The sequence below is a fragment of the Oryx dammah genome, unplaced genomic scaffold (genome assembly GCF_014754425.2).
Source record: "Oryx dammah isolate SB20612 unplaced genomic scaffold, SCBI_Odam_1.1 HiC_scaffold_23, whole genome shotgun sequence".
NCBI classification, from domain to species: Eukaryota; Metazoa; Chordata; class Mammalia; order Artiodactyla; family Bovidae; genus Oryx; species Oryx dammah.
The window spans coordinates 41009455-41036630 of record NW_024070207.1 but is presented as its reverse complement, the minus strand read 5'-3'; the positions used below and the strand labels follow the sequence as shown (position 1 = coordinate 41036630).

The 27176-nt window shown below is 36.6% G+C and overlaps 1 protein-coding gene across 2 annotated transcripts in view; it reads right to left on the bottom strand.

The window, feature by feature from the left end:
- Positions 1-27176, bottom strand: part of LOC120882298 (transmembrane 9 superfamily member 2-like) — an 80683-nt gene that overhangs the window by 33059 nt on the left and 20448 nt on the right. The window contains exons 6-12 of one of the 2 annotated variants that reach the window (XM_040266263.1): positions 25801-25928; positions 21257-21368; positions 6889-6968; positions 4018-4114; positions 3186-3318; positions 2076-2195; positions 1828-1885 (exon numbers count right to left, since the gene is read on the bottom strand). In XM_040266263.1, the coding sequence (XP_040122197.1) occupies positions 1828-1885; positions 2076-2195; positions 3186-3318; positions 4018-4114; positions 6889-6968; positions 21257-21368; positions 25801-25928 (728 nt within the window). The remainder of the gene's footprint in view (positions 1-1827; positions 1886-2075; positions 2196-3185; positions 3319-4017; positions 4115-6888; positions 6969-21256; positions 21369-25800; positions 25929-27176) is intronic. The other variant, XM_040266264.1, reaches the window with a different exon arrangement.

Genomic DNA, 27176 nt, shown 5'->3' with positions numbered 1-27176 from the left:
GACTTCCCTGGTGGTTCAGTGATTGGGAATCCGCCTGCCAATGCAGGGGACGTGGGTTTGATCCCTAATCTGGGAAGATTTCACATACCATGGAGCAACTAACCCCATGAGGCACAACTTTTGAGCCCACGCGCCTAGAGTCTGTTCTCCACAACAGAATAAACCACCACAGTGAGAAGTCTGTGCACCACAATTAGAGAAAGCCATGCAGCATAGTCCCAGTGCAGCCAAAAAACACAATTTTTTTAAAGTTCTGTGTAACAATTAAGATATAATCCATGACATTTCCTAAAAAAAAAAAAAAAAGTCCTCCAGAACATATCAAAGAATTTTTTTTAATGAAACATGCTATGGATTGAATTGTTTCCCCCAAAATTCTTATATTAAAATCCTAATCCCTACTCTGCTCAATGTCATGCGGCAGTCTGAATGGGAGGGGAGTTTGAGGGAGAATGGATACATATATATATATGGTTGAGTTCCTTCACAGTTCACCTGAAACTATCACAACATTGTTCCAAAACAAAATAAAAAGTTTTTGTTTTTTTTTAAGAACCCTAATCCCTAATGTGATGGTGTTTGGAAATGGGGCCTTGGGAGAGGGATTAAGTTTAGATGAGGTCATGAGGGGGCAGCCTTCATGATGGCATTAGTGCCCTTACAAGAAGAGATACTGTAGAGTTCAGTGTCTCTCTTTTCCTCTGCCATGTAAGGATGCATCAAGATGGCAGCCATCAGTGACCAAGAAGAAAGCACTCACCAGGACCCTATCTCCTATTGATGCCCTGATCTTGGGCTTCCCAGCCTCCAGAACTGTAAGAAAATAAATAGCTGTTGTTTAAGCCACCCAGTCTATGGTATTCTGTTATGGTAACCCCAGCTGACTAAGATAAAACATATTAAAAAATTTGAAGATAAAACTCAAAATGAGTCAGCACCTTATTGGTGAGGCATTATGGGAAAAGCACTGGTCAGGGATATTGGGTTAGCCAAAAAGTTCACTCAGGCTTTTCCACAAGATGGAAAAACCCGAATTAACTTTTTGGCCAAGCCAATATATAGCCTGGGGCTTCCCCGGTGGCTCAGAGGGTAAAGCGCCTGCATGCAATGCGGGAGACCCGGGTTCGATCCCTGGGTCGGGAAGTTCCCCTGGAGAAGGAAATGGCAACCCACTCCAGTATCCTTGCCTGGAGAATCCCATGGATGGAAGAGCCTGGTGGGCTACAGTCCATGGGGTCGCAAAGAGTCGGACACAACTGAGCGAGCTCACTTCACTTCAATATATAGCCTGAGCTCCATTACTGACTTCATGTATGACCTTGAACATGTTGATTCTGCATCTTCAGAATTAGGGGACCAGATGAGCTCCCTAAGAGCCACTGTGCAGCACCACCCTGACTTCTGACAATGACTCTGCCTGCGGTCTGCAGTCACTAATGACACTGCAGTAACTAGGTGAGACAGGAAGAAATGATCACAGAAGGCAGAGACAAGAAGAATAACACAATGTGGTATATAAGCTGCCACTCTAACATGATATATAAGGCAAGATGCATAACTGAGATGAGCATTTATAAAACTTGCTTCAAAAACAAAGACCAAAATTGAATACTGCAGCACCATCACCATCTCTTTGTACTAAGGGTTAAGATGTACAAAAAGATGAAAAGAATGCAAATATATCAAGAAAAGAATGCTGCAGCCACAGAAAACACAGTGGTCACTCACCTCCATTCTACTCTTCATTATTATGTACGATAATTTTTCCAAGGTAAAGTATAAGAAAGATTATAATTGTGTAGAGAAAAGAGAACATGAGATACTAACCCAGGACACAGCAGTGCCGTCAGCAAGAAATTTGTCTTCCACTTCAGACCTCTAAATGCTGAGGAAGTAAAGGACAGAATAATTACTAGGGCAACTAGATTTAGTCCTCTTTATAAATATTTTACAGGAACGAAGACAATTATATTTTGCTAGGTCAGCTAAAATTCCTGATGCAATTTTTTTAATTTTCAAGCTTTTTAATTTCTATATTTAACACACCAACTTGGAATAATAATAGTAATGCTTACACTTGTACACCTTAGCAGACACGTATCCAGCAAATGCTCCCATAAGGACCCAAAACACGACAGAACAGGTCATTAAAGCACCACGATTAGCAGGAGAAAGGAAACCAAGGCAGGCAAGAACTAAAAACACAAAGAAGAAATATCAAACCAGTGACAATAATAGCCTCAAAACACAAAAGGCTTTATAATATGTTAAAGACACCTTATTAAGACATTTTTATGAAACAGCATACAGGGAAATTCTCTGATGTTACTTACTTAGCTAATTTTTTGACAGTCTGTTCCTAACGAAAAGTCTGATCCCATACAAGGCAAACCGTGTTTTCAATTTAGTCTTTAACCTCCTTGTTTAAATGATTAATTATATTATTTTAAATCAAAGAGAAGATCTTCCCTTTCCCTACTCCAGTAGCCACTCCCTAAAGAGCAAATCATTTTTCCCCACAAAAATTTCCTTGTTTCCTTTTATTCAAGGTAAGGGGGGAAAAACATCACAGTGAGAATTGGTCTCAGGAAAACCTTAAAAGCTTAAAAACCTTAGAAGCTTAAAAGCTAAATTTAGAGGTTATCACTGACATCTGAAACACCCAAAAAGCCATTTGTTTACAGAAGCTTTGTTTTTGAAAATCCCCACTCTGGTTATCCAAAACTGACTAACTCTACTCTTGGTTGATAATGAAGGCAGAGAGAGTTCATCAGCCATTGTAAGCCTACTAACGATGCCACTTCATTTACACATTTCAAGACCAGCGCTTGGGCTTGCCTTAGCATTTCAAAATCCTAATCTCTGAATTATAATTCCCTGAGCCCACCTAAAATATGATCTACCCACATGCAAAGCAATGAACATGTATATTGGACATTACAATAAGTTATTCAGAACTGAAGAAACTATGAAAGGTCCTTGATATAGGAACATATTCAGACTCATATCCTTAAAATACAAACTTTATTTTAAATACACTACAAATACTCATTAAAATATACTATAAACTACACATTTCCTTAAACTTTAGGGTAGAATTTTCAAAGTTCTTTTGTACACATGAATCGAAGTTTAACCTATGTCAGAATGTTGAAGATGACACATATTGATCTGAGCCTACTCACATAAAGTAGTAAATGTCATAATCAAAACTTGTGTTCCTTGACCCAGTAAAATTGATAGCAACATTCCATGCCTTGGAGGTCTGAATACATCCCCATGAACAAGCTTCCAACCATAATCCTTCTGGATATCGTCCTGCATAAGAGAAATAATAAACACAGGAGTGTTTTTAATAAACACAGGAGTTATTATGACAGAAAGTTACAAGAGCTCTGAAAGTTAGTGGAAAACTAATTTTCCTCTAAAGGCAAACTAATGGCTCATTTTGGATAAAGTAAGTCTCTGGCAGGTATGTGATCCTGCCATACAAATGAGCCATCCTCTAAGTTTTGCACTGAAGGGAGTGTGTTAATTATGTAAAGCACACAACTGGCTTGATTTTCATGGAGAAAGCAACATGATTTAACATACAAAAAAGAATTCAACTAATTCTATAGAAATTGAAAATTCATCAATACATAAATGATTATAAGAGTCAAAAGGATATAAATTAGATAAAACTAAATTCACCCTAAATTGTATTATTTTGCAATGTTTTGTACATATTCTCATGTTCCAAATTAATGAAAATCTTAAATAATGATATTTTGAAAGATCAGAACATGGAAAGGTATATAACCAAAGAGTTGATAGCAAATAACTCTCTAATAAACTTACCTATACTTTTTAAGAATCTACACAATACTCTATACTTTGATTCAGCACAATATGCAAAATTACTAGACATTAAAATGTGTTGTATTCAAGGTACTATACTCTAAGTAGAAACATAACCTTGAGAACTGGGCAAAGCATGAATCAGATATGTGCATTTTTATTTACAGGAAAACAAACCTGATTATATCTGATAATATCTTTGCGGAGAGTTCTTAATATGATCATGGCCACCATTCCAGTTAAGAAGAGAACAACGACAAATGAATTCAAGATACTGGAAAATGGAAAGAAGGAAAAATAGAAGTTAAACCTCAGATTTCTTATTTGAACAGTAAAAAAGAAAATCCGTGCACATGTAAAAGAAAGACATTCAAATTATCATGTCAATCGGTTTTCTAAAGTTAAATTTGGATCAAAGGCTAATACATTTGGATAATACCTCAATATATTAAATGAACTTAAAGTTCTATCACAAAAGTTCATTACCAATTAAGCAATAGAAGCAACACTATTCTTAAGGTTATTTTACAACTTTTTAAGAGTACATTCCCAAAAATAAACAAGGGGAAATGAGAAAGATCAGGAATGCAAACTTAGTTCCAGAACATGAAACTGAGAATGGAAGACCAGGAGTCAAGTTTAAATTGATGACTGGCTGATTGTCCTTAGGTGGATCCTTAGATGGATCAAGGCTTTTAACTTTATCAAGTCTTTATCAAGTTTCAGGGTAAAGATCCCATGGACCAGCTCTTACTGGTTCCAAAACTGAATCTTAAAAATTATGTCCAAATGAAAACCAAGACCTTCAGCCATCCCACCACCCAGCCAAATCTGGACACATTTTTAAAAGTTTCACCAGAATCTCTGAAAAGACCAGCACTGTTGTAGAAAAATGCCGCTAAGATGTCTAAAATGTCTGTTAAATGTCATGAGTAAATTAGCTCAAGACAGAAACTAAAATACATTTATTGTTACATCATAAACATTAATACTAGAGATTAGCCCCACCATTGATCTGGATGCCCTTTCCTTTCACGACCCCTTTAAAGAAACCATTTAAATAAATTTTATTTGAAGAGAATCCTTGGGGGTGTAACAAAATGAGACATGGACTATTGCCCCAACAAAGATTTTCTAGAAAAGTTAAGATATGATCATTATAATGAGGAGGAGAAGGAGGTAGCGGAGAAGGAAGAGTGAGGATAGAAATAGGAGGAGGAGGAGAATGGGAGCTATTCTCACTTTAAAGGCAATAGCACTGTAAATCAACTATACTTCAATAAAATGAAATTTTAAAAAATAAAGGTAATAACTAATGAGAACCTACTGTTAGCTCAGGGAACCCTACTCAGTGCTCTGTGGTGACCTAAACAGGAAGGAAATCCAAAAAAAAAGGGATATATGTAAACACATAGCTGATTCACTCTGCTGTACAGCAGAAACTACCTCAATATTGTAAAGCAACTATACACCAATAAAATATTTCTTTAATTAATTAATTTTACTTGGAGGCTAATTACTTTACAATATTGTGGTAGTTTCTGCCATACATTGAAATGAATCAGCCATGGGTATACATGTGTCCTCCATCCCGAAATAAAATATTTTTTTTAAAACAAAGGCAATGGCAGTATAAGGAAAATCATCACCTCAGAAGACCATACTCATAGAATTATACCCTTCCTTACTTTCATCTTTACCTTTACAGTCTTCTTCCATCCAAAACTGGTTTATTATAAGAGATGAAGGGGGAAAAGTACAGTTTCATCTATTTCTCATCAGCTTCTCTGATCAGTCTCCTAAGTTACTAACTGAAGATCCTATGCTCGCTGTCAGCACTTTAGGAAAGCCTCAATCATCACATTCTCAGTTGGTCCATCCTTCAGTTTCATGTTGAAACTATTCCTTCCACAGTCATGAAGGACTTCTAATGCTGTGGTTTGATCCTGTTGAAGATTCCTGAGGAATCAAGTCCCTTCACTGTGAATCCACTAGAATGTAAGCTTCCTGCAAGCAGGAGCCTGTGTGCCTTATTCACTGCCATGTCTGAGCACCTCCCCTAGTGCTTGGCATCCTAATAGGGATGAAAAAAAACACCTGGAGAATGAATCGACCTTCACTCACCGACATTATCTCCACACAATTGTCTCATCTAAATGACTTGCCTTGATTAAGTGACCACTTGCAGTGCTTTGGTTTCTCATCTGTAATCTTTTCATCTTTCTCTGCTCTCTTCCCAGTGTTCCAAGACATCTTTACCTTCCTCCACCCCAGTTGGTTACTGCTTTTCCTACACTCTACTTTGTTCAGACTTTCTGACCCCACAAATGAAAGCATCTGTCTTGTTTTCCTTCCATCTTCTGCACAGGGTCCACTATCACAGTCCTATCCTGCCTACTTCCCAGCATGTATTACTCTTTACATGCAGACATGCTATCTCTTGGACATCTCAGCCTTCTCTTTCCCTTGAGCATAAACATTAGTATATTTACAACAGATTTTCCTTTTTGTTTCTCTTTGTGTATGTAGAGAAGTGGGGGAGGAGAAGAGGAGAAATTAGCCAGAGAGAAGAAAAACTGTCACTCAAGATCATCTCTGATAGGGGGTTGGGGGAAAGGGAATTGGGTGAAGTAATTAAAAGGTATAAACTTGCAGTTGTAAGATAAATAAGTACTAGAGATATAATGTACAATGTGATAAATATAATTAACACTAATGTACGTTATACTGAAAGTAGTTAAGACTGTAAATACTAAGAGTTTTCATCACTGAGGGGAAATTTTTTACATTTCTTTCATTTTGTATCTATAAGAGATCACTGATATTCACTAAACTTAGTGTGGTCATCAATGCAAGTCAGATCATTATTCTGCACACTTTAAACTTATACTACTATATGTCAATTATATCTCAATAAAACTGGAAGGAACAAAAGATCATCTCTGGTAACAAAATAATTTTTAAAATACACATATGCATATATATATGTGTGTGTATATACATTTCCCACCATGAAGCTACTTACTCTTTAATTCATAAAGTGCTTACCTAAACCACTGAATGCTGGTATGAGACATGGACATCAAAATATAACCCCACCTAGAACCCCACCTGATCTGTTTGTTTTCCTAAAAGCAAAAATACAAAAATCACATGATCAAACTTTAAATGACCTTTTATTAAAGATTATAATCCTAAAACAGAAAGTTATTCTGCCTGTAGATTCTCCATTTCTTTACTGCTAACTTCATGGAATCATGCAATCTAGCCTGACATTTTCATCTTACTTTTATTTACTGATATCCTATATCATTTCAGGCTTCCCTGGTGGCTCAGATGGTAAAGCATCTGCCTGCAATGCGAGAGACCCGGGTTTGATCCCTGGGTTGAGAAGATTCCCTAGAGAAGGAAATGGCAACCTACTCCAGTACTCTTGCCTGGAAAATACCATGGACGGAGAAGCCTTGTAGACTACAGTCCATGGGGTCACAAAGAGTTGGACAAGACTGAGAAACTTCATTTCACTATCTCATTTCAAAAAGGGACTAGGAAAAAGAATTGTTTACTATTCATCAGAAATAATAGCACCCTTTTGCTATTTTTCTGTCACCCTAAATCTACCCCATACTTCATTTCCTTTTGTCCAGACCACATTTTCATCTTAATTGAAACTTCATAGGCATATATAATGAGAGTCACTGTGGTTTGTTTTTAAATTTAAAAACCTAAAAACAACCAAAAATTCCCATCAGAATAGGAATAAACAAACTATGGTAATCCATGCTAAGAAATACTATGTAACCATTAAAAAGAATGATGTGCATCTCTAGGTGATGACATGTCTATGAAATAGCATTAAATGAAAAAATAAAGGTGAAAAGTACATAGTAAGACACGTATGTACAGCAAGATTCTATTCTCCCTCCAAAAAAATACACATATTTTGTAGATGCAAACATTTTTCTGGAAGAAAAAACAATGGTTATACTTTCGGAGGAAGAGACTAGAAATTAGGGGAAGGGTAGTAAAGGAAGGCAGAATTTTACTTATACATTTTCTATATGGTTTGAAGCCTTCACCACATATAAGTATTGTCAATATTATTATTTAAATTGAACTAAAATTTTGAACTATAAGACAACTTGCTTCACAACACACCAAATCCACCAACTGCAAATAGGTTTATTATTACAGTATTTTGTTTACTTAGAAAACACTATTCAATTTCTGTCACTATTTCTTAAAGAATATTCTAATATTTTACTTTTGTACTTTAAGTATTTTGAAATGTTTCAGCAACAAACTAAAAAGTTTTTTAATATTGTGGTTCTCAATACTTATTAAAACCTAAGAAAATATAATCACCAGTTGTTTCTGCTGATATATGATCCAACTCAACCTTTCAATAGCTTTCTTATAAAATAGCCCCAATAAATGAATATCTTAAAAGATAATCCCTGATAAACATTTAAACCATTAACGTGGTATTATTACCCCTTAAATTAATGGCATGATCTTAGCAAAAGGAAAACACAGGTAACAAACTGACCAAATTATATTTGAAATGACTTATTATTTAAAATTTGGTATCTGCACCCATCATTTAAAAAGCAGATATTTAATTTTTTAAAAATAGGGTTTTTTAAGTATCTTTAATATTAATTTCTCATTTTAATATTAATTTCTCATTTAAATGCTTTCTTCTCTGCAATCACCCACTGTGTTTCTTCAGTCTTTTAACTTCATTGAGGCTTTCAATGGCTAAGTCAAAGATCTCTCCTGGTAAATGTCACATTGTGCTTGAAAATATGTGGTTTATTTTCAAATATCTTTTGATAATGATTTCTAAAATAATTCCAGTGATAAGAAAACAGACTCTGTATGATTTCAATACTTTTAGACCATGAAATTTTGCACCTTGTTTTATGTTCATGGATATGTTCTAGTGTCTTCTGATTTTAGTATATGAGAACTTGAATAGAATTTGTATCCTGCTGTTGTGTGAAAATTATATAAATCTTAATTATGTTAAATTGGTTCATAGTATTTTTCAGGTCGGCTATATCCTTCTACTTTTCTATCTATTCATCCTATTAATGTTTGAGAGTTTGATACTGAAGCTCCAACTAACAATCTTAATTTATCTACTTAAAAATAATTGTAATATATAATGGAACTATAAGTAACTTTGTTCTGTATTTTCCAAGTCTCCTATAGATGTATTATCATACTTTTATAATTTAAAAAAATTTTTAATGGGCAGAAAAAATTAATAAAATTAGGTATCTATGTTTTTTGTGAAGTGTGGGGGATAGGTATAAAGAAAGTCAATGTACACTGCTTTTAAAAAAATGGAAATGATGGATTTTAATTAAAATGACTTTTAATTCACCAGTACACTTTAGCTAACACCTGATGACTCAGTGTTCATGATGAACATCATCTATGAAAGGTCAGGTTGACATTTAGTATCTACTGATGTGAGGTATCATTTTGCAGTCTTCCTGTTGAGAATCCATGGCCTGAGCCTGGTCATGAAGAACCATCAGACAGACCCAGGTTGATGGTCATCCTACAGAATGTAAGGTCTGTACTCTTCAAAATTTTCAAGAATATGAAACATAATGAAAGACTGAAGAACTGGCCCAGATTGGAGGAGATCAAAAACTAAATATAACATGTAATCCTGGAAAGGATACTGAACCAGAAAGGGGAAAAGTGACATTGTTGGCCAGCTGGTGAAATCTGAATGGAGAGATATGAATCAGATGGTAATATAATGCTGTAATGCCAATATTGATTCCTGGTTTGCATAGCTGTATATTTGTTTTAGGGAAAGACACTCTGGCAGATTTAGGGGTGATGAGACAACATCTAGCTCTCAAAGGATTCACAGAAAGACTAATGATAATGGACACAGAGAGAAGAGCGAACAATGGAGCAAATGAAGTAAAATGTTAAACATTGGAGTATCTAGTTAAAGGGACTACAAGAGTTCTTGGTGTTATTTTAGCAATTTTTCTGTAGTATGAAATTGTTTCTAAATTATTTTTAGAAAATCTGAATTTACAGACTGACAAATTCAGGGATAGATATTCATTGCATGAAAGGATTTGTCTTAGCCATTTTATTATTAAAATATTGTTATTATACCAAAGTGTGACTTAATTTGTCAAAATTTGAATTGCATGCATTTCTTCACCAGGCTACTGTCCATTGCAAGTTAACGCATATCAAGCCTTTTAACAAGGAGTGAAATAAGTGAGGGAAATTAAAAGGTCCAAACTTCCAGTTGCAAAATAAATGAGTCACAAGTATGAAATGTACAGGGTGAGGAATCTAGTCAATGATTATGTAATACCTCTGTATGGTGACAGATGGTAACTAGACTTATCGTGGTGATCATTTTAAAATGGATAGAAATATCAGATCACTGTTTTGTAACAAACAAGAACTAACATAGTATTGTAAGTTAATTATACTTCAAAACCAACGAACAAATAAATCCACAGAAAAAGGGATCATATTTGTAGTTACCAGAGGTGGAAATGGGGAGGGGGAAATTAGATGAAGGTGGTCAAAGGGACAAATTTCCAGTTATGAGGTAAACAAGTACTAGGGATGTAATGTACAACATGTTAAATATAATTAACACTGTTGTATGTTACATATGAAAGTTGTTAAAAGAGTAAATCCCAAGAGTTCTCATCACAAGGAAAAAATATCGCTTTGCTATTTCTTTAATTTTGTATCTATATGAGATGATGAATGTTCACTAAATGTATTGTGATCATCATTTCATGACATAAGTCAAACCATAATGCTGTACACCTTAAACTTGTACAGTGCTCAGTCTCTCAGTTGTGTCCGACTCTGTGACCCCATGGACCATAGCCCACCAGACTCCTCTGTCCATGGCATTTCCCAGGCAAGAATACTCGAGTGGGTTGCCATGCCCTCCTTCAGGGGACTTTCCTGACAAAGGGATTGAATCACATCTCTTGCATCTCCTGCACTGGCAGAAGAATTCTTTACCATTGCACCACCTGGGAAGCCCCTAAACTCATACCATGCTGTATATCAATTATAGCTCAATAAAACTGGAAGAAAAAATAAAACGTAAAAAAAAGAGATACTTTCAAATATACATGATGAAGTTTGGCTTTTAAGTACAAAGAGAGCCTAGAAAATCTGCAGTTGTTAAATCAAGTAGTTTTTGCACCAGACATTGCCATCTGCTGGAAATAACAGTCCACAACACATACTCCTCCTCCATAAGACAATAAGAAATTATTTTAAAATCCTAAGGCACATTTGAGACAAAATGACAAATGTAAAAAGATAACTAAATGGTGGAACCCATTTTTTAAATCCATTTAAAATTAATTATTCTGCATCTTTACATCCCAGAGTTTCAAAATCTTTTATAAGACATAAAAGCATATGAGGTAGGCAGGTCTTTAATGCTCTTTCTAATGAAATCACAAGAAGCAAAGGCAGAAATATAGATGAGAGTTCTTGATTCAGGACCCAGTATATGATGGGTTTCACTCAGTAAAAACACCTGCAGGGAATCAAAGAATCAAGGGGCAGGCAACTAGAGCTTCTTTTAGTCTAGTTGTTTTCAACAGGGAGAACAGCACCCTCTAGGGGACATAATGAAACGATGCGAGGATACTACTGGAATTAGAAGCATAGTAGAATGCCAGACATCCTGCAGGGCACTGGGAGACCCACACAAAGAATTGAGAACAATTTCCAAAAGCCCCCATCCACCATTTATGTGAGTGAAAAACTGCTTATGATTATCTGCAGCTAGATTCTAACTTCAGTTTACAATTAAAGTATTTTTGTGTGCTAAATCTTTTCAGTCGTGTCCAACTCTTTGCGACCCTATGGACCGTGACCCACCAGGCTTCTCTGTCCATGTGAATCTCCAGGCAAGAATACTGGAGTTGGTTCCAGTACCCTCCTCCAGGGGCTCTTCCTGACCAAGGGATCGAACTCTTGTCTCTGGCATCTGCTGCATTAGCAGGCAAGTTAATATACATTTATTTTCCCCCCAGGAATGCAACTACCATGTAAATTGAGGGAAAATGGTACTGTTTGGCTTGAAACTTTATTAAAATTGATCAACATTTCAGAAAATCATGGCATCCGTTAGAAAGATGTGATATTTGAGCCACCAATATACAATAGTCTCATATTCATCTGTATTCATATATATCATATTTACAATGATTATACACATAGGTCCCTGGAGGAGGAAATTGCAATCTACTCCAGTATTCTTGCCAGGAAAATCCCATGGACCAAAGAACCTGGTAGGCTGTATGTAGTCCATAGAGTCCCATAGAGTGGGACATGACTGAGCATGCACACAAGCACAAATACACATAGGTGCAAGCATCTAACAATGACTGAAATATATCTTATTAAAAATTAATTTTTTTAATTTCTCCTTTATATTACAGTTGTAGTGCTATACCGATGCCTCTTGAAACTATGTGTAAGACAAATATAATTATCTAGTATCTATTGAAATTATTTTACAACAGCAAGGGGAGAAGGATAAACCATTTGTTATTAAAAGAAGATATTAATCTGATAGGATTGAGAACTACTGATTCAGCTCCATTCCCTCACTTTACTATGGGGAAACTGAAGTACAGAAAAGAAAATGAACTTGCTCAAAGTCAAGTATGAGTCTGAAGCAAACCAGTACCAAAATTCTCTGATTCTCAAATTCAGTTATTGGTCCATGGTGCCTGAAAATCAGGAATGCATCTTGCAAAAAAAAATCTGTGTATGTGGCTAGGGTCTCAAGCTAGCCCACAGCTAAAGCTTATATAACTCACATACACAGATACATAGCTAAAATTAATGTGATTAGAGTAAAATCAAAAAAATCTTTAATTGGTGGTATAAACAGTAAGTTTTCTAAAGTAAAATATGATGAGTAAAAATACCTTAGCCAGGCATTCAAGGCCATTCAAAATGTGTCTCAAATCTATCTTTCTAACCTTTTTACAAATACTGTTTACACATAAACGATTAAAGTCTGGGGTGTTATACTGAATCTTTTTGGCCTTTATATACCCAGGACTTAACACCTGGTACCTAGGATGCACTTATTACCTATTGCTGAGTGAATAAACAAATGAAAAAATTTCTTTCAGACAAATCTATTCACTGTTCCCCACATACACTACACTCTCACCTGGAAAGCCCTTCCTCTTGCCCCCCTCCAAATTCCTAAATTCCAGGTCTTTTAACTCAGTCTATGACCTTTCCCAAAATGCCTTGCACATTCTACCCGTGCTATCCAAACCATCCTCAGCATCCTTCAAGGACTAGCTCGAGGCCTCTCTCTTAAAAAGCCTTCCTAGCACCTGGGAATTCTGCCCAGCCTGGGCCTGGATGGTGGGATCTGGCCTCCCCTGCTCACCAGAACCCTGGGGCTTCTGGGAACCAATCCAGCCCCTCCACCAGCCCCCCAGGGCCTCGCCTTCTGGATGCCCCAGGGCCTGCTGGCCTCTAGACACTGTCTTCCCACCAGAGCCCCACCCTCCCCTGGGGGCTATCTGTAAAGCCCTCCCTTTGTTCCCAGGCATAGTTCCTGCACATTGTAAACTCATACCTTGAGGACTTCCCTGGCAGTCAGTGAAGCAAGATTCCACATGCCAAAAAATAGATAAAAAATAAAAATAAACTCTCACCATTAAAGTGGCTGTTTTAGGAGCCTGGATTCTGTAGCCAGCTTAATCTAGACTTATAATCCTTTACATTTGTGACCTTGGGCAAGTGACTTTATGAGTCTTGGTTTTATAGTCTATAAAATGAAGATTTAAAGGTAGTCCAGTGGTTAGGACTCAGCACTTTCACTGCTGTGACCTGGGTTCAATCCCTGATCAGGGAACTAAGATTCTGCAAGCCAAGAGGCCAAAAAAAATGGAGATTTAAAATACCTGCCTTCAAAGTTAAGTATGAAAAATAAAGTTAAACTAGGTACTTTATAAAAATTCCCATGCTAGGCACATAATCATGCATGCCAAGTCGCTCAGTTGTGTCCAACTCTGTGTCAAACAGTTGTAGCCCGCCAGGCTCCTGTCCATGGGATGCCCCAGGCAAGAATACTGGAGTGGGTTGTCATGCCCTCCTCCAGGGATTCCTGACCCAGGGATCGAACCCGCATCTCCTGCATTGGCTGGCAGATTCTCTACCACTGAGCCACCAGGGAAGCACCATGTCACCAACTAGAGACATTAATAATACTGGACTAGAGTTACATCTTCCCTTTCTTCTAAGTGTAATTCTTATGTCTCCTGCATTGCATTACTGCCAAGCCACCAGAGAAGCCCAAGAACATAATAGACCCTCAAAAATATTTGTTATATAAACAGATGAATAAAAGGTCTTCATTCAAATATTAACCATTATGGTCCCATCCTTCAGTAACTTCTGAACAAAATCATTATATAAACTCATATGAAAAAGTTGGCTTAAAGCTCAACATTCAAAAAACGAAGATCATGGCATCCGGTCTCATCACTTCATGGCAAATAGATGGGAAAACAGTAGAAACAGTGGCTGACTTTATTTTTCTGGGCTCCAAAATCACTGCAGATGGTGACTGCAGACATGAAATTAAAAGACACTTACTCCTTAGAAAGAAAGTTATGACCAACCTAGACAGCATATTAAAAAGCAGAGACATTACTTTGCCAACAAAGGTCCGTCTAGTCAAGGCTGTGGTTTTTCCAGTGTATGGATGTGAGAGTTGGACTATAAAGAAAGCTGAGTGCAGAAGAATTGATGCTTTTGAACTGTGTTGTTGGAGAAGACTCTTGAGAGTCCCTTGGACTGCAAGGAGATCCAACCAGTCCATCCTAAAGGAGATCAGTCCTGGGTGTTTATTGGAAGGACTGATGTTGAAGCTAATACTCCAATATTTTGGCCACCTGATGTTAAGAGCTGACTCATTTGAAAAGACTCTGATGCTGGGAAAGATTGAGGGTGGGAGGAGAAGGGGACAACAGAGGATGAAATGGTTGGATGGTGGACTCCAGGAATTGGTGATGGACAGGGAGGCCTGGTGTGCTGTGGTTCATGGGATTGCAAAGAGTAGGACACGACTGAGCAACTGAACTGAACTTGTGGATAATGGGAGCCAGGTTTCCCAATATTGGAGAAAGAAGTTACAGATCAGCAAGAGGAGAGGGCTAGCATGACCACTGCGGTCAGAGAGATCAGTATGAATTCCTATTTTTCACATTTATTTTATCCATTTATTTTTATATTTTCCCATTTACAATTAGAAAATAATCTATGGAGTGCTACTTTGTCACTGTGAGAATAACCCAGTTTCTCCAGCACTCAGTCATCTACAGTTTTAATATCCTTTAATCAATTATTGACCTGAATCAATTATTTAGTTGGAGGATGAAGGGAGACTTATTTTCTTTTTTTTTCTCTCTTTACTGCACTGTCTGGCATGTGGGATCTTAATTCCCCGACCAGGGACTGAACCTGTGCCCCCTGCATTGGAAGCAAGGAGTCCTAACCACTGAACCACCAGGGAAATCCAGAAAAAGAGACTTATTTTCAAATTCTGTCATTCCCACTGAAGCAATTAAATAAATGATAATTAAGTACACAGCTTCTCATTTGTCCACTGAAAGCTATGTTATAGGTTCAATATGATTTTTTATTAGAGAATTGAACTTTCATTTTCATAATATTAAATTTAAAATAATATAATCTCACCAAGTTTATATTTAAATAATGCAGAAGAAAATTTAATCATATGGCAAGTGTTTACATTGTATGGTTAAGTTAAAAGGGCAGGTTACAAAACAACGTAGCTCATCTGATTCTCACAACCTAATGATACTATTAGTAGCAAGCATTGTTTGAGCTCCTTTGTGTTAGAAACTATACCACGTGCCTTTAGTTATATTTCCTTGTTTAAATTTCACCCCTGTGATGTAGATAATTACTATTATTGACCCCATTCTACAAATGAAGAAACTGAAGATTGAAGAGGTAAGTAAATGGTAGGCAAGATCTAGTATAGTAAGTAGTGGTAAAAAACAGGAATTCAAACCCAGCTGTCTGATTTCAGAATTATCTCTTAATTCCATACACCAAAATTTTCACGGTGGTTCTCAGCACACAGTGGTATTCTAAATGACTTTTATTTTCATTTTGTGATCTTTCTATATTTTTACAGTGAACATGAATTACGACTATAATTTTTTTTTTTACTCAAAACAACTGACAAGGACCTACTAAATAGCACAGGAAATTATACTCGCTATTATATAATAACCTATAAGGGGAAAGAACCTAAAAAAGAATATATATATATATATATATGTGCATGTGTGTGTGTGTGTAACTGAATCTCTGTGCTGTACACCTGAAACTTAAGTGATATTGTATATCAACTATAGTTCAATAAATTTTTTTAATTTAAAAAGTAAAAATTTCTAGTTCAGTAGAATCTTGTAAGCTACTATAAGACACAACAACCATATACACCTAGTGTACACAAAGTAGAATCTGCAGTGGGATATAAATGTTACTGCAGACTAGTACTCCATAGTCAAAGATGATTCTAAACTGTTGAGTTAGACTCAGTCAGAAGTTTCTCTATTAGGAGACTTTAAAATACTTATGTGGGATTCTGAAGTGATTCAGCGGTAAAAAATCTGCCTACCAAGCAGGAGTGTGAGTTTGATCCCAGAGTCGGGCAGGTCTCCTAGAGTAGAAAATGGCAACCCACTCCAGTATTCTTGCCTGGGAAATCCCATGGACAGAGGAACCCAGTGGGCTACAGTCCATGGGGTCGAAAAGAGTCCGACATAGCAACTAAAAAACAACATCAAACACTCACGTGCTTTGTGAAGCTACAAAAGCAGACAGTAGAAAGTAGCATTTTCCAAACTTATTTGACTAGCATTCTTGGGAATGCACTTTGGGACATGTTGATATGTACAATTATCCCTGGGTAAAAAATTTTTAAAAAAACACAAACATTTTCAACCCAAGACAGAAAATAAAGAAACTGCACCATCAGAGATATTCATAACCACTCTTCCTGGCACCCTCCCCACAGCTGTAACAGCAATTTTCTGGTGTTCAGATACAGAATATTGTGGTTAAAAGCAATTAAGTAAAGGCAAAAAAAGAATCTTGTGGCTTAGTGTATTCTCACTGTATAAGTGTACTCTGCACCTATGAGCTACTTTTGTATAAGACATTTGTAAAGCAAGCAGTCCTGTATCTGAAAGAAGGCATTGGAAACCCTGTGTGTCTACTACTGGCTAGGAGGTGTGCTAAATATTTTATGTTTGTTCACTTATCTCTGCTAGCAATCACATGAGGTGACTATTTTATCCCCATTTTACAGATCAGGAAATATAGGCTCAATGTAACCTGCCCAAGTTCACACAGCTAAGAAATGTCAAAGCCAGGATTCAGACCTTGGGTTTGTCTGGTTCTTTCCATTGTACCACATCTGGAAGCCACAGGCCTTCTAAGCACCTTAAATGAGTTTCAATGGGAAGGAAAATTCCTCTTCTGAAATAGCTCCCAGGATTAAGGAAAGCTAAAGAACAAGAAGTTGAGACCTAACCCCAAATAAGGCAATTCCCCCAAAAGCCCCATATGCTATAGCTGCATCTAAACTTGCACTTTAGCTCTTTTGACTGCCACAGTTGCTTCCTAACAGGCAGACAGACCACTAACACCATACCATGTAGGCCTCTGGCTTGAGTCTAAACTTCAGTTTAGATGTGCTTTCCCTTGACATTTCCTATAAACATAAGCGTTCTTACACTTAAATTTTATTTTATTATTTTTTTCTTCCAGTTTTACTGAGTATAATTGATATACAGCACTGTATACATTTAAAGTGTACAGCATAATGATGGGACTTAACATATGTCATGAAATCATGACCAGAATAGGTTTAGTGAGCATCCATCATCTCACATAGATACAAAATTAAAGAAATTAAAAAATATGTTTTCCTTATGATCAGAACTCCTAGGATTTACTCCCAACTTTCATATATAACATACAGCATTAATTATATTTATCATGATGTACATTATATCCCTAGCACTTATTTATCTTATAACTCCAAGTTTGTAGTTATGACCACCATCATTTAATTCCTCCCTCCCCTCATCCCCTGCTTCTAGTAACCACAAATCTAATCTCTTTCTCTGAGTTTGTTTTTGAAGTATAACTGACCTACAACTCTGTCAGTTCTTGTTACACAACATAGTGATTCAATATTTCTATACATTTCAAAATGATCACCACAAATAAGTCTGTTACCATCCTACACTTAATTTTAATAGCCAATTGATAAGTGATAAAAATGTATAAGAGCTTCCACTCTTCAATCTACTTCTGATAATAGCTTGGAGTTGGAATACTATTTTCAATCACTAGGGAAAGGTTATTTTAATTTCTTCAGGGTGTACTTCATTCCTTTTCCCAGATTACACTTCTGTGTTTCATCCAGAGATTAGAAGACTGGACTATACTTATTGGACTGGTAAATTGCCTGTTTTCACCAATTGTATTTTGGGTAAACTGCAGGATGTAGGATCAAGTAATCCTGACCTCTAGCTGGATGACTCAAAGTACACACATACCTCTCTAACATAAACGCTTCTCATTTTCTTTACAGTAACTCTGTAGGCAGAAAATATAATAGACCTTTAATATAGAAAGCCAGAATGGAATAGTGGAAAAACTATGAGTTTGGGGCCAAACAGACCTGAGTTTGAATATCACTTCCACCTCCTGCTAGCTATGATCTGGAGAAAATTACTTCAGCTCGCTGGGCTTCAGGATCCTCATTTATAAAATGGAGATAACCACTCTAGGTGATACACAGGGACAAAAGCAAGGCATCCCCAAACTGGAATTGCTTTGAGAATGAGATTAGGAAGAACTGTGTTATAATGGCTGTCAGGCCATCTATAGAAATGACACAAACCAAGCACAATTTGTAAGTGTGCAAAGAGATTTGAGACCTGATCCCAAATAAGGTGATTAGGGTTTTGTCTCAGGAAAGCACATCCAAAGCTGTAAGAAATAAGCCTTGTATAAAATCAAGTATAATCAAAGCTGAATCAAAAATATGATACATAGTCTTTAAGAAAAACTATAAAGAAAAATACATATACCTACATAGTGATAAAAAGTTTTCCCTATAAAGGAAAGCCCCAGGTTCATTTTCTGGAGAAGTACCTCTAATACTAAGGCTAAGAGTATCTGACCCATGAATATGAACATCTGGTCCATGTGCCATATGAATAACATCTTTTAATACTTGTCTTCCTTTTTCTCTGGGGTCCTATGTTCACCAAGAAACTTTCTACTTATTCTACTCTATTTATATTTGTTTTCTCATATCTCTTTATCATAGGCAGATGTGCTAACCAGCTAACATGAATGATGTGGTCAACGAGGCACTTAGATTTCTCCAAATAAATTATGAGATTGGTGTTCTGGTTTATGTATTGGACTCTTAGGAGTTTGCCTAGTATGAATCTATCTAACTTTGTTATACTCACATAATTAAAATTCTGAAGCAAGATTTTTAAACTGACAGAAACCTAGTATTGCTGAGCATGCTAGAGAACAACCTAGCAACTTTTTTGTGAAGAATTTGGTAATGTGTTATCAAAATGTGTACACCCTGGGACTTCCCTGGTGGTCCAGTGGCTAAGACTCTGTGCTCCCAATACAGGGTCCCGGGTTTGATCTCTGATAAGGGAACTAGATCCCACATGCTGCAACTAAAGATCTTGCATGCAACAACAAAGATCAAAGATCCTGTGTGCTGCAACTAAAACCCAGTGCAGGCAAACAAATAAATATATCTTTTTAATGTTTACACCCTGTTACCTAAATTCCTACTTCTAGGAATTTAATGCAAGGAAATAATCAGACAAATAAAAAAGGATGCTAATTAAAGTACTGTTTATAAGCATTAAAAATTAGACATTTGGATTTTTATCAATAGGGCACTAAATAAGTTGATTACAGCCTATACATTAAATATACTATGCAGTCAATAAAAAGAAGATGGTGACTCTGTATTTATTGACCTGGAAAAATGTCCATGACATACACAGTAAGTGAAAATGGTATATATAATATCCCATTGTACTAAGTTGTGCACTTTTTAGCACCACACACAGTATTTTCCTACAAAAAATGATATCCCCATGAGCTCTGCCATGGTATATGAAATGCTGCATGTTATAATCATCTTTTGGAAATTTACAATGCTGTTTATCATAGTGAATACTCTTAAAGCCATTGTTTTAACGTTGTTTAACCTAGCATTATCCAAAGTAACCTCATCATAGATCCTTTTTTTTCATGTAACACCTTTTAAAATAAAAAGATAAAATTAAAAAAAAGCTAAAATGAATAAAATATGAAGGAACTTGTTTCCAGAAAACCCTCTGGGAAACATGGGCTTCAAAGAGCTGATAGATTATTCACCAGAATGTTATTAGTCTATCTACTTATTTACCAAAAATACATACCATCTTTATAAAAATAGCTATTCACAAAAGGGATAATTCCAGATGTACAAATAATAATAAATGTTATATGTTGAGGACCTATTCTATATCATGCTAAGGGCTTTATGTATTCTGAAAATAAGGATGAAATGACATGAGAAGAAATTGAGCCTCAGAGATCACATGACTGGCCTATGCACAAGTGGCTAGTAAGTGGCCAAGCCATAGTTTGAGCTGCAGGTCAGTCCAAATGTCCAGTATGTCTGCTCTTTTCACTATACTAGACTTTGTCTCTTCCACAAGATACTCTTCCTTTAAGGTCTCACTTGAGCAATCAGCCAGTCTGCCAACCCCAGGTGACACCTCTCTGGTTTCCCAAGTACCTCATTCAAACCTCAATATGAAGTAAGAATAAGTAAAGTACCTGGCAAGGTACCTGAAATGTAGTAGATTAAATACAGCAATTCCTGTAATGATTGTCCTTTGAATGGTTTTAACATAAAGAACTTATCTTCTTTCTTGGACTCCTAAGGTGCAGCTATGGAACTTTCAATTGATAGAAATTAAGGCTTTAATATTAAGACTTCCCTGGTGGCTCAGATGGTAAAGCGTTTGCCTACAGTGCGGGAGACTCGGCTTTGATCCCTGGGTTGGGAAGATCCCCTGGAGAAGGAAATGGCAATCCACTCCAGTACTCTTGCCTGGAAAATCTATGGACAGTGGAACCTGGTAGGCTACAGTCCATCGGGTCGCAAAGAATTGGACACGACTGAGCGACTTTATTTTCATTTCATATGATAGTTATATACTTGATTTAGGAAAAAAAAAGTAAGATTATGGCATGGAATACTTACTTCAAATTTCACAGAGTAAGTATAGGTGATGTTCAACTTATCTGTATAGTCTCCAGGGATTTCCATAGGGGTTCCATTGCAAGTTAGATGGTTTTCATCTACATGTTTATAGCTAGTAAAAGAGAGGGAGAAAAGGAAGGGAAAGGAATTTTTATACCAAATTGAAATTGTAAATTTCTGATTCATGGCTCTTTGGGCATGTAGTAACAGCAGGCTGATAAAAATGGGCCTTTCATTATATTCTGCATTTAAAACTCTTTACAATTTAAAATATTCTTGTTTCTAAATGTCCCTAACATGCAAATAGACTCAATATACTGCCCCAAAACACAATACTTAAGAACTTCTCTTTGCCTGTGGATAGATTTTTTTAAATCCTTCTATTAAATGGCTTTATTTTTCATCTTTCATCCCATCCCTCTCTTCTATATACTAAAAAAAAATCTATCTTGTAACCTCAACTATAGTTAGAAAATCAAATAGATGAGACAGAAATCATATTTATAAGCACCCAGAGATTTGAGGGCCTACTGTGTATAAAATGCCATGCTTAGCTATAAAAGGGCCTGAGGATATATCTATGTGAACCTTTTGTGTTTGAAAAAGAGAATGATTATTAAAACCCAAAGATGGAAAACAAAAACTAGAGAAGCTTGAAACTAGACAGAACTGGTGAAGCTAGCAAATGCCTGGTCAGAAATAAAGTGACTCTTCCATTTCTTGAAAAATAAAAGAATAAAGGGGAGAGAGAAAAATCAAAAGGAGAAGCCATGTTGCTTCATTTTTGAATTAGTTAACTCAACATACAGTTTACCCCATGGTTTCTGTCTAAAGATTAATATGCAATCCTGATGAGATTATTATCTTTACACATACATGCAAAATCAAACCATTCACTCACAACTGCAAAGGTTATTGGTGTGCACATCTTTTGCATTCATTCTTGTAACCCTACTTACTGTATGGTCCATAATGTGCCCTTACGAGTGTAGGATAAATGTATTCTACTTAAAGCCAAAATACATTTTAAAATAGCTATGAATTAGAGAAATCATAATTGTTAAGGCTACAGGTCAACATTTCACACTGAAGGGAAAAATTAAATTACTACATGATAATGCATATCAAGTATGCTCTGAAGTATGGGTCTTAAACCCCGTACTGGGAAGATCTGCATTTCATATAAGAGACTATATGGTAAAAATTCCATAAAGGTCTCTAATCAAGTTAGAAGCCGTATTTTAAACCACTGGCCTTATATATGGATTGTATAAGGCCTTCCAAGCCACTTTCACAACTTCAACTTTTACTCTTGAGATGGGAAGTCACTGGAAGATTCTAAGTGGAGGATTGACACGAGCTGAAATTTTAAAAGGGTCATGTATATGTATGGCTGAGTCCCTTCACTATTCACCTGAAACTATGACAACATTGTTAATCATCTATACCCCAATACAAAATAAAAGTTTAAAATGAAAAAAATAAATAAAAAGGAATGCTCTGAATGCTGTATTGAGAAAAGGTTATGAGAAGACAAGGGTAGCAGCAAGGAGACCAGCTAGGTTTCTGCAACAGCCAGGTAAGGTATGACGATGTCCTGGACCAGCTGATAGTGCTGGAGGTGATGAGAAGTGGTGGATTCTAAATATGTTTTTAAAATAGAGCCACATGGGGAATTCCATGGTGGTCTCTGGGCTTCCATCACAGGGAGCATGGGTTCCATCCCTGGTCTAGTAACTAAGATTCCACAAGCCATATGGTGCTGCCCACCCCCCCAAAAAAAAGCCAGAGCCACATGATATACTAAAGGATTAGACCAGATATAGGGTATGAGGGAAGAATGATAAAGAGAAATCAAGGGTGATTTCATGGTTTGAGGATCTGAGCAACTAGAAGGATATAGTTGCCATCTACTGAGATGGAGAAGACAACAAGAGAAGTGGGTTTGGAAGGAAGATTAGAAGATTATTTGGGGACATGTTAAGTTGAAAATGCCTATTAGACATCCAAGTGGTAAATAGACAGCTAAATATACAGGTCTAGAGACCTAAGAGGGGCTTCCCAGGTGGCATTAGTGGTAAAGAATCTGCCTGCCAATGCAGGAGACACAGTAGACATGGGTTTGATCCTAGGTCAGGAAGAGCCCCTGGAGGAGGGCATGACAACCCTCTCCAGTATTCGTGCCTGAAGAAACCCATGGACAGAGGAGACTGGTGGGCTACGGTCCATAGAGTAGCAAAGAGTTGGACATGACTGAAGCAAACTGAGCACACACACAGAGACCTAAGTGTCACTGTGGTATCTGATGCCAGGAGACAGGGTAAGATCACCAAGGTGAGTATAAATAAAGAGGCAGAGCTCAAATACTGAGTTCTGGAGCCCTCTGATATTAAGAGGTTGGAGGAAAGAGGGACTTCCCTGGCAGTCCAGTGGTTATGACTCGGGTTCAACCCCTGGTTGGAGAACTAAAATCCCACAAACCGTGTGGTAAACCCAAAAATGAAAAAAAAAAAAAAAAAAAGAGAGAGAGAGAGAGAGAGGTTGGAGAATTTGGAAGACTGATGAGCAACCAGTGAGACAAGAGAAAACCAGGAAAGTGGTAACCCAAAAGCCAATGCAGCAGGTGTTTTAAGGAAAAAGAGATAATCAACTATGGCAACCATCAGGGAAATTAACAGGGTACAGTACCTGAAAGAAAACACAAGACTTTAGACTTAGAAAACCATTAGGCCTAACTCACATCTATGACCTTGAGCAGAATGCCCAATTCTGAAAAAGATGAATTTTAACACAGTCCTTATTCTCAGGGGGACCAAACAAATGAGCTTTCCTGTGATTAGATAAAAGTTTTATTGCATGCATATATAAGAGATTACTATGGGCAGGATAGATAAATACAGCTCTAGAAAATTATTTTCTTGGCTTTTTTTTACTCTGTCTAAGCCTGAGAATATGAAATGTGCCTGTAAGCACTAAATTTGATTTTCATATAGCTGATGAGATTAGCTTCCTATATCATACTTCGTATGTTAATTACCTTTCTACCCAAATGACTTTCAACAGAAGCAGCCATTCTGAGTCAGATCTCACAGTCCATGAACCTAAAATTCTATTCCTACTTATCAGAAGTGACATACACAAAGAAGCATGGGTGATTGCCCTTGACAATGGTTAGTATTCCCTGGCCTCGCTGGGTAGCTCTGTTTATCCTGTTAATGATAAACACGCCCTGATCCTTTTAATCTTTCTTTTATTTCCTATCTGCAATACCTTATTAAATAAATCTTTAAAAAATTTTAACATAGCCACTAATTTCCAAAAGAATATCTTTTTACAAAGATAAATCAGAGTTGGAAAGTACCAATGTTCTTCATCTTTTGGGGTCTTGTTTATCTAATTAAATATATGGACCCTTTTACCCAGAAAAATACACATCAATAAAAACTGGGTTTGATGCATCAGAATCTATATTAAAAACCCCTAATTCAGTCCCCTCCTTTTGTAAATGAGGAGATTGAGCCTGTGAGACATCAAGTTAATGTACCCAGGGCCAAAAGCTTGGTACAGTACATTATTTAACTATTCTTTCCCTTTGGTCATTAGTTGTGACAGATGGAACAACCTTGGCTAAAATAAAATAGGCTAGTAGATTTAAAAACAATGAAATCTGATCCATCTTGATGAACTTAGGGTTGACTTCCAAAATGGAACCAGCAGATATGAGACTAAAATCTAAATTTCCAAATTCCTTGTTCTGTGTTCAGAAGACTATACCACACTTACACCTCCTTTAATATACTTCACCTTAGTCTCAAGGATAACTTCCTCCATCTTAATATATCAGATTTTATAACATTTTACCTGTATCGATCATGATTTGATATACTGTATGATTTATTCCCCCTCCCTCTTTTAATTGAAAAGTACCAATCTTATCCTACAGTTTCAAAGAATCTTGAAGTTAGAACATCATTTGCACCTATCCAGTCTCTCACCCAATGCAGAACTGCCCTTGAAATTCATTAAGTATTCACTTACTAGGGACCAGACACTATGCTGGGTGCTTAATTATGAAATCTCTAAGAGCTGGGTCATCTAGGCTCTTCCTACAAATATCTAGGGATTAACTACTCACTACTTCTTGAGAGTGCTTGTTCAACTGTTAGAGAGCTCTAACTGCTAGCAGATTCTTTCTCAAACCCAGCTGATACCTGCCTAATAGACTCCATTGGAACTAGAATTCTCCTCTGAACAAACACAAACCTTAACGTAATCTCTGTCATATGGCAGCAACTAAAGAAGAGTTAGGACACCCTCAATAAGGCTATTCTCTTCCAGATCTGTCAGTTCTTTCTCCCATTACATGTTACTCGCATGCTTACTATAAGTAAAAGGGAATAAAATTGTCTGTTTGCTTTTTTAAACTTTATGTCTAAGGTTATATCACACATATATCCTAAAAATGAAAATTCTGGTGAGATCTTCTACATTTTGAATTAATTTTTAAATTAATGGAACTAATTTAAAAGATATTCTATAATTACCTTTTGGGTTCAAGTCTAGCAGAAACCAATTTTGAAACATACCAATCTACTTCATTTTCACTGTGATAGGAAATGGTAATATCAACATGGTTGAAGATGTAGTAAGTATTAGTTTTGTTGAATTCAGGCTGCAAAAATACAAAGAAATTTGAAAGAAGTTTGAATGTTTCCTATAAACTCAAAAATATAAATTGTGAGCATGGAATGAAAACGAGATATATTAGTTCTAAAAAACCAAGCTATAAATTAAGCATACTGAAGTGTAAATGTGTTTTTATAAGATTAAAAGTGCAGCCCTGAACATCTGGCCTAAAATTAAGATGTTACTTAATTCTACTGTCTTAAACAGTTGTTACAAAGGAATAGTATTGAAAATGTAAAATTCACAAATGCACACATTGCTGGTTTTTAACCACACAAAAATATGAAGTAATGCAAATAAACTAATAAAATGTTATAGGTACTTAAAGTTTAAGCATATCAAGAGTTTGGGCTTTATTTATGGTTAAAGTAAGGAAACAAAAAAAAAATAGAAAGAAGACATGTTGCAGAATGCAAACTGTGATGTCTCTGGGTAGTGAGACTACAGGCATTCATTTTTCCACTGGTTCTTTAGATTTTTCTGTACTTATCAAATTTTGTATAATGAGGGTATATTTACATTTATAATCAGAGGCATCAAAAAGTGAATTAAACCCTATCAGTCAAGTACTCATTAGTTCATTCCCTAACAGCCAATGCTTCTTAAACTTGAAAGTTTATACAAATCACCCAAATGCAGATTCTGACTCACTGGGCCTAGGGTGAGAGTTGAGATTCTATGTGTCTAACAAGCTCCCAGGTGGCGCCGATGCTACTGATCCTGGAACACACTTTAAGAACCACTGCTCTAATTCAGAAGAAAGAAAACTTCTGACTGCTCTTTTCTGGTAAAAGTGGTTAAGGGAGAGTGAATGATTATTCTTCCATAAGGATGTGGGAGAAGCTTCTGTATAAGACTTATGATGGGTTGGACTATCCCCCAGTACAGTTAAATGAAAGACAGTATAACCATACAGAGAAATACAGTGCAGCTACAGTAGATTTGCATGTACTGGTATGGAGGTATGGCCATGATATATGCTAATAGAAGCAGCACACTGCGCTTAGTCACTCAGTCACATCCAGCTCTTTGTGACCCCATGGACTCTAGCCCTCCAGGCTCCTCTGTCCATGGGGATTCTCCAGGCAAGAATATTGGAGTGGGTTGCCATGCCCTCCTCCTCCAGATCTTCCCCACCCAAGGATTGAACTCAGGTCTCTCACATTGCAGGTGGATTCTTCACCACCTGAGCTGCCAGAGAATCTCAAGAATTCTGGAGTGGGTAGCCTATCCC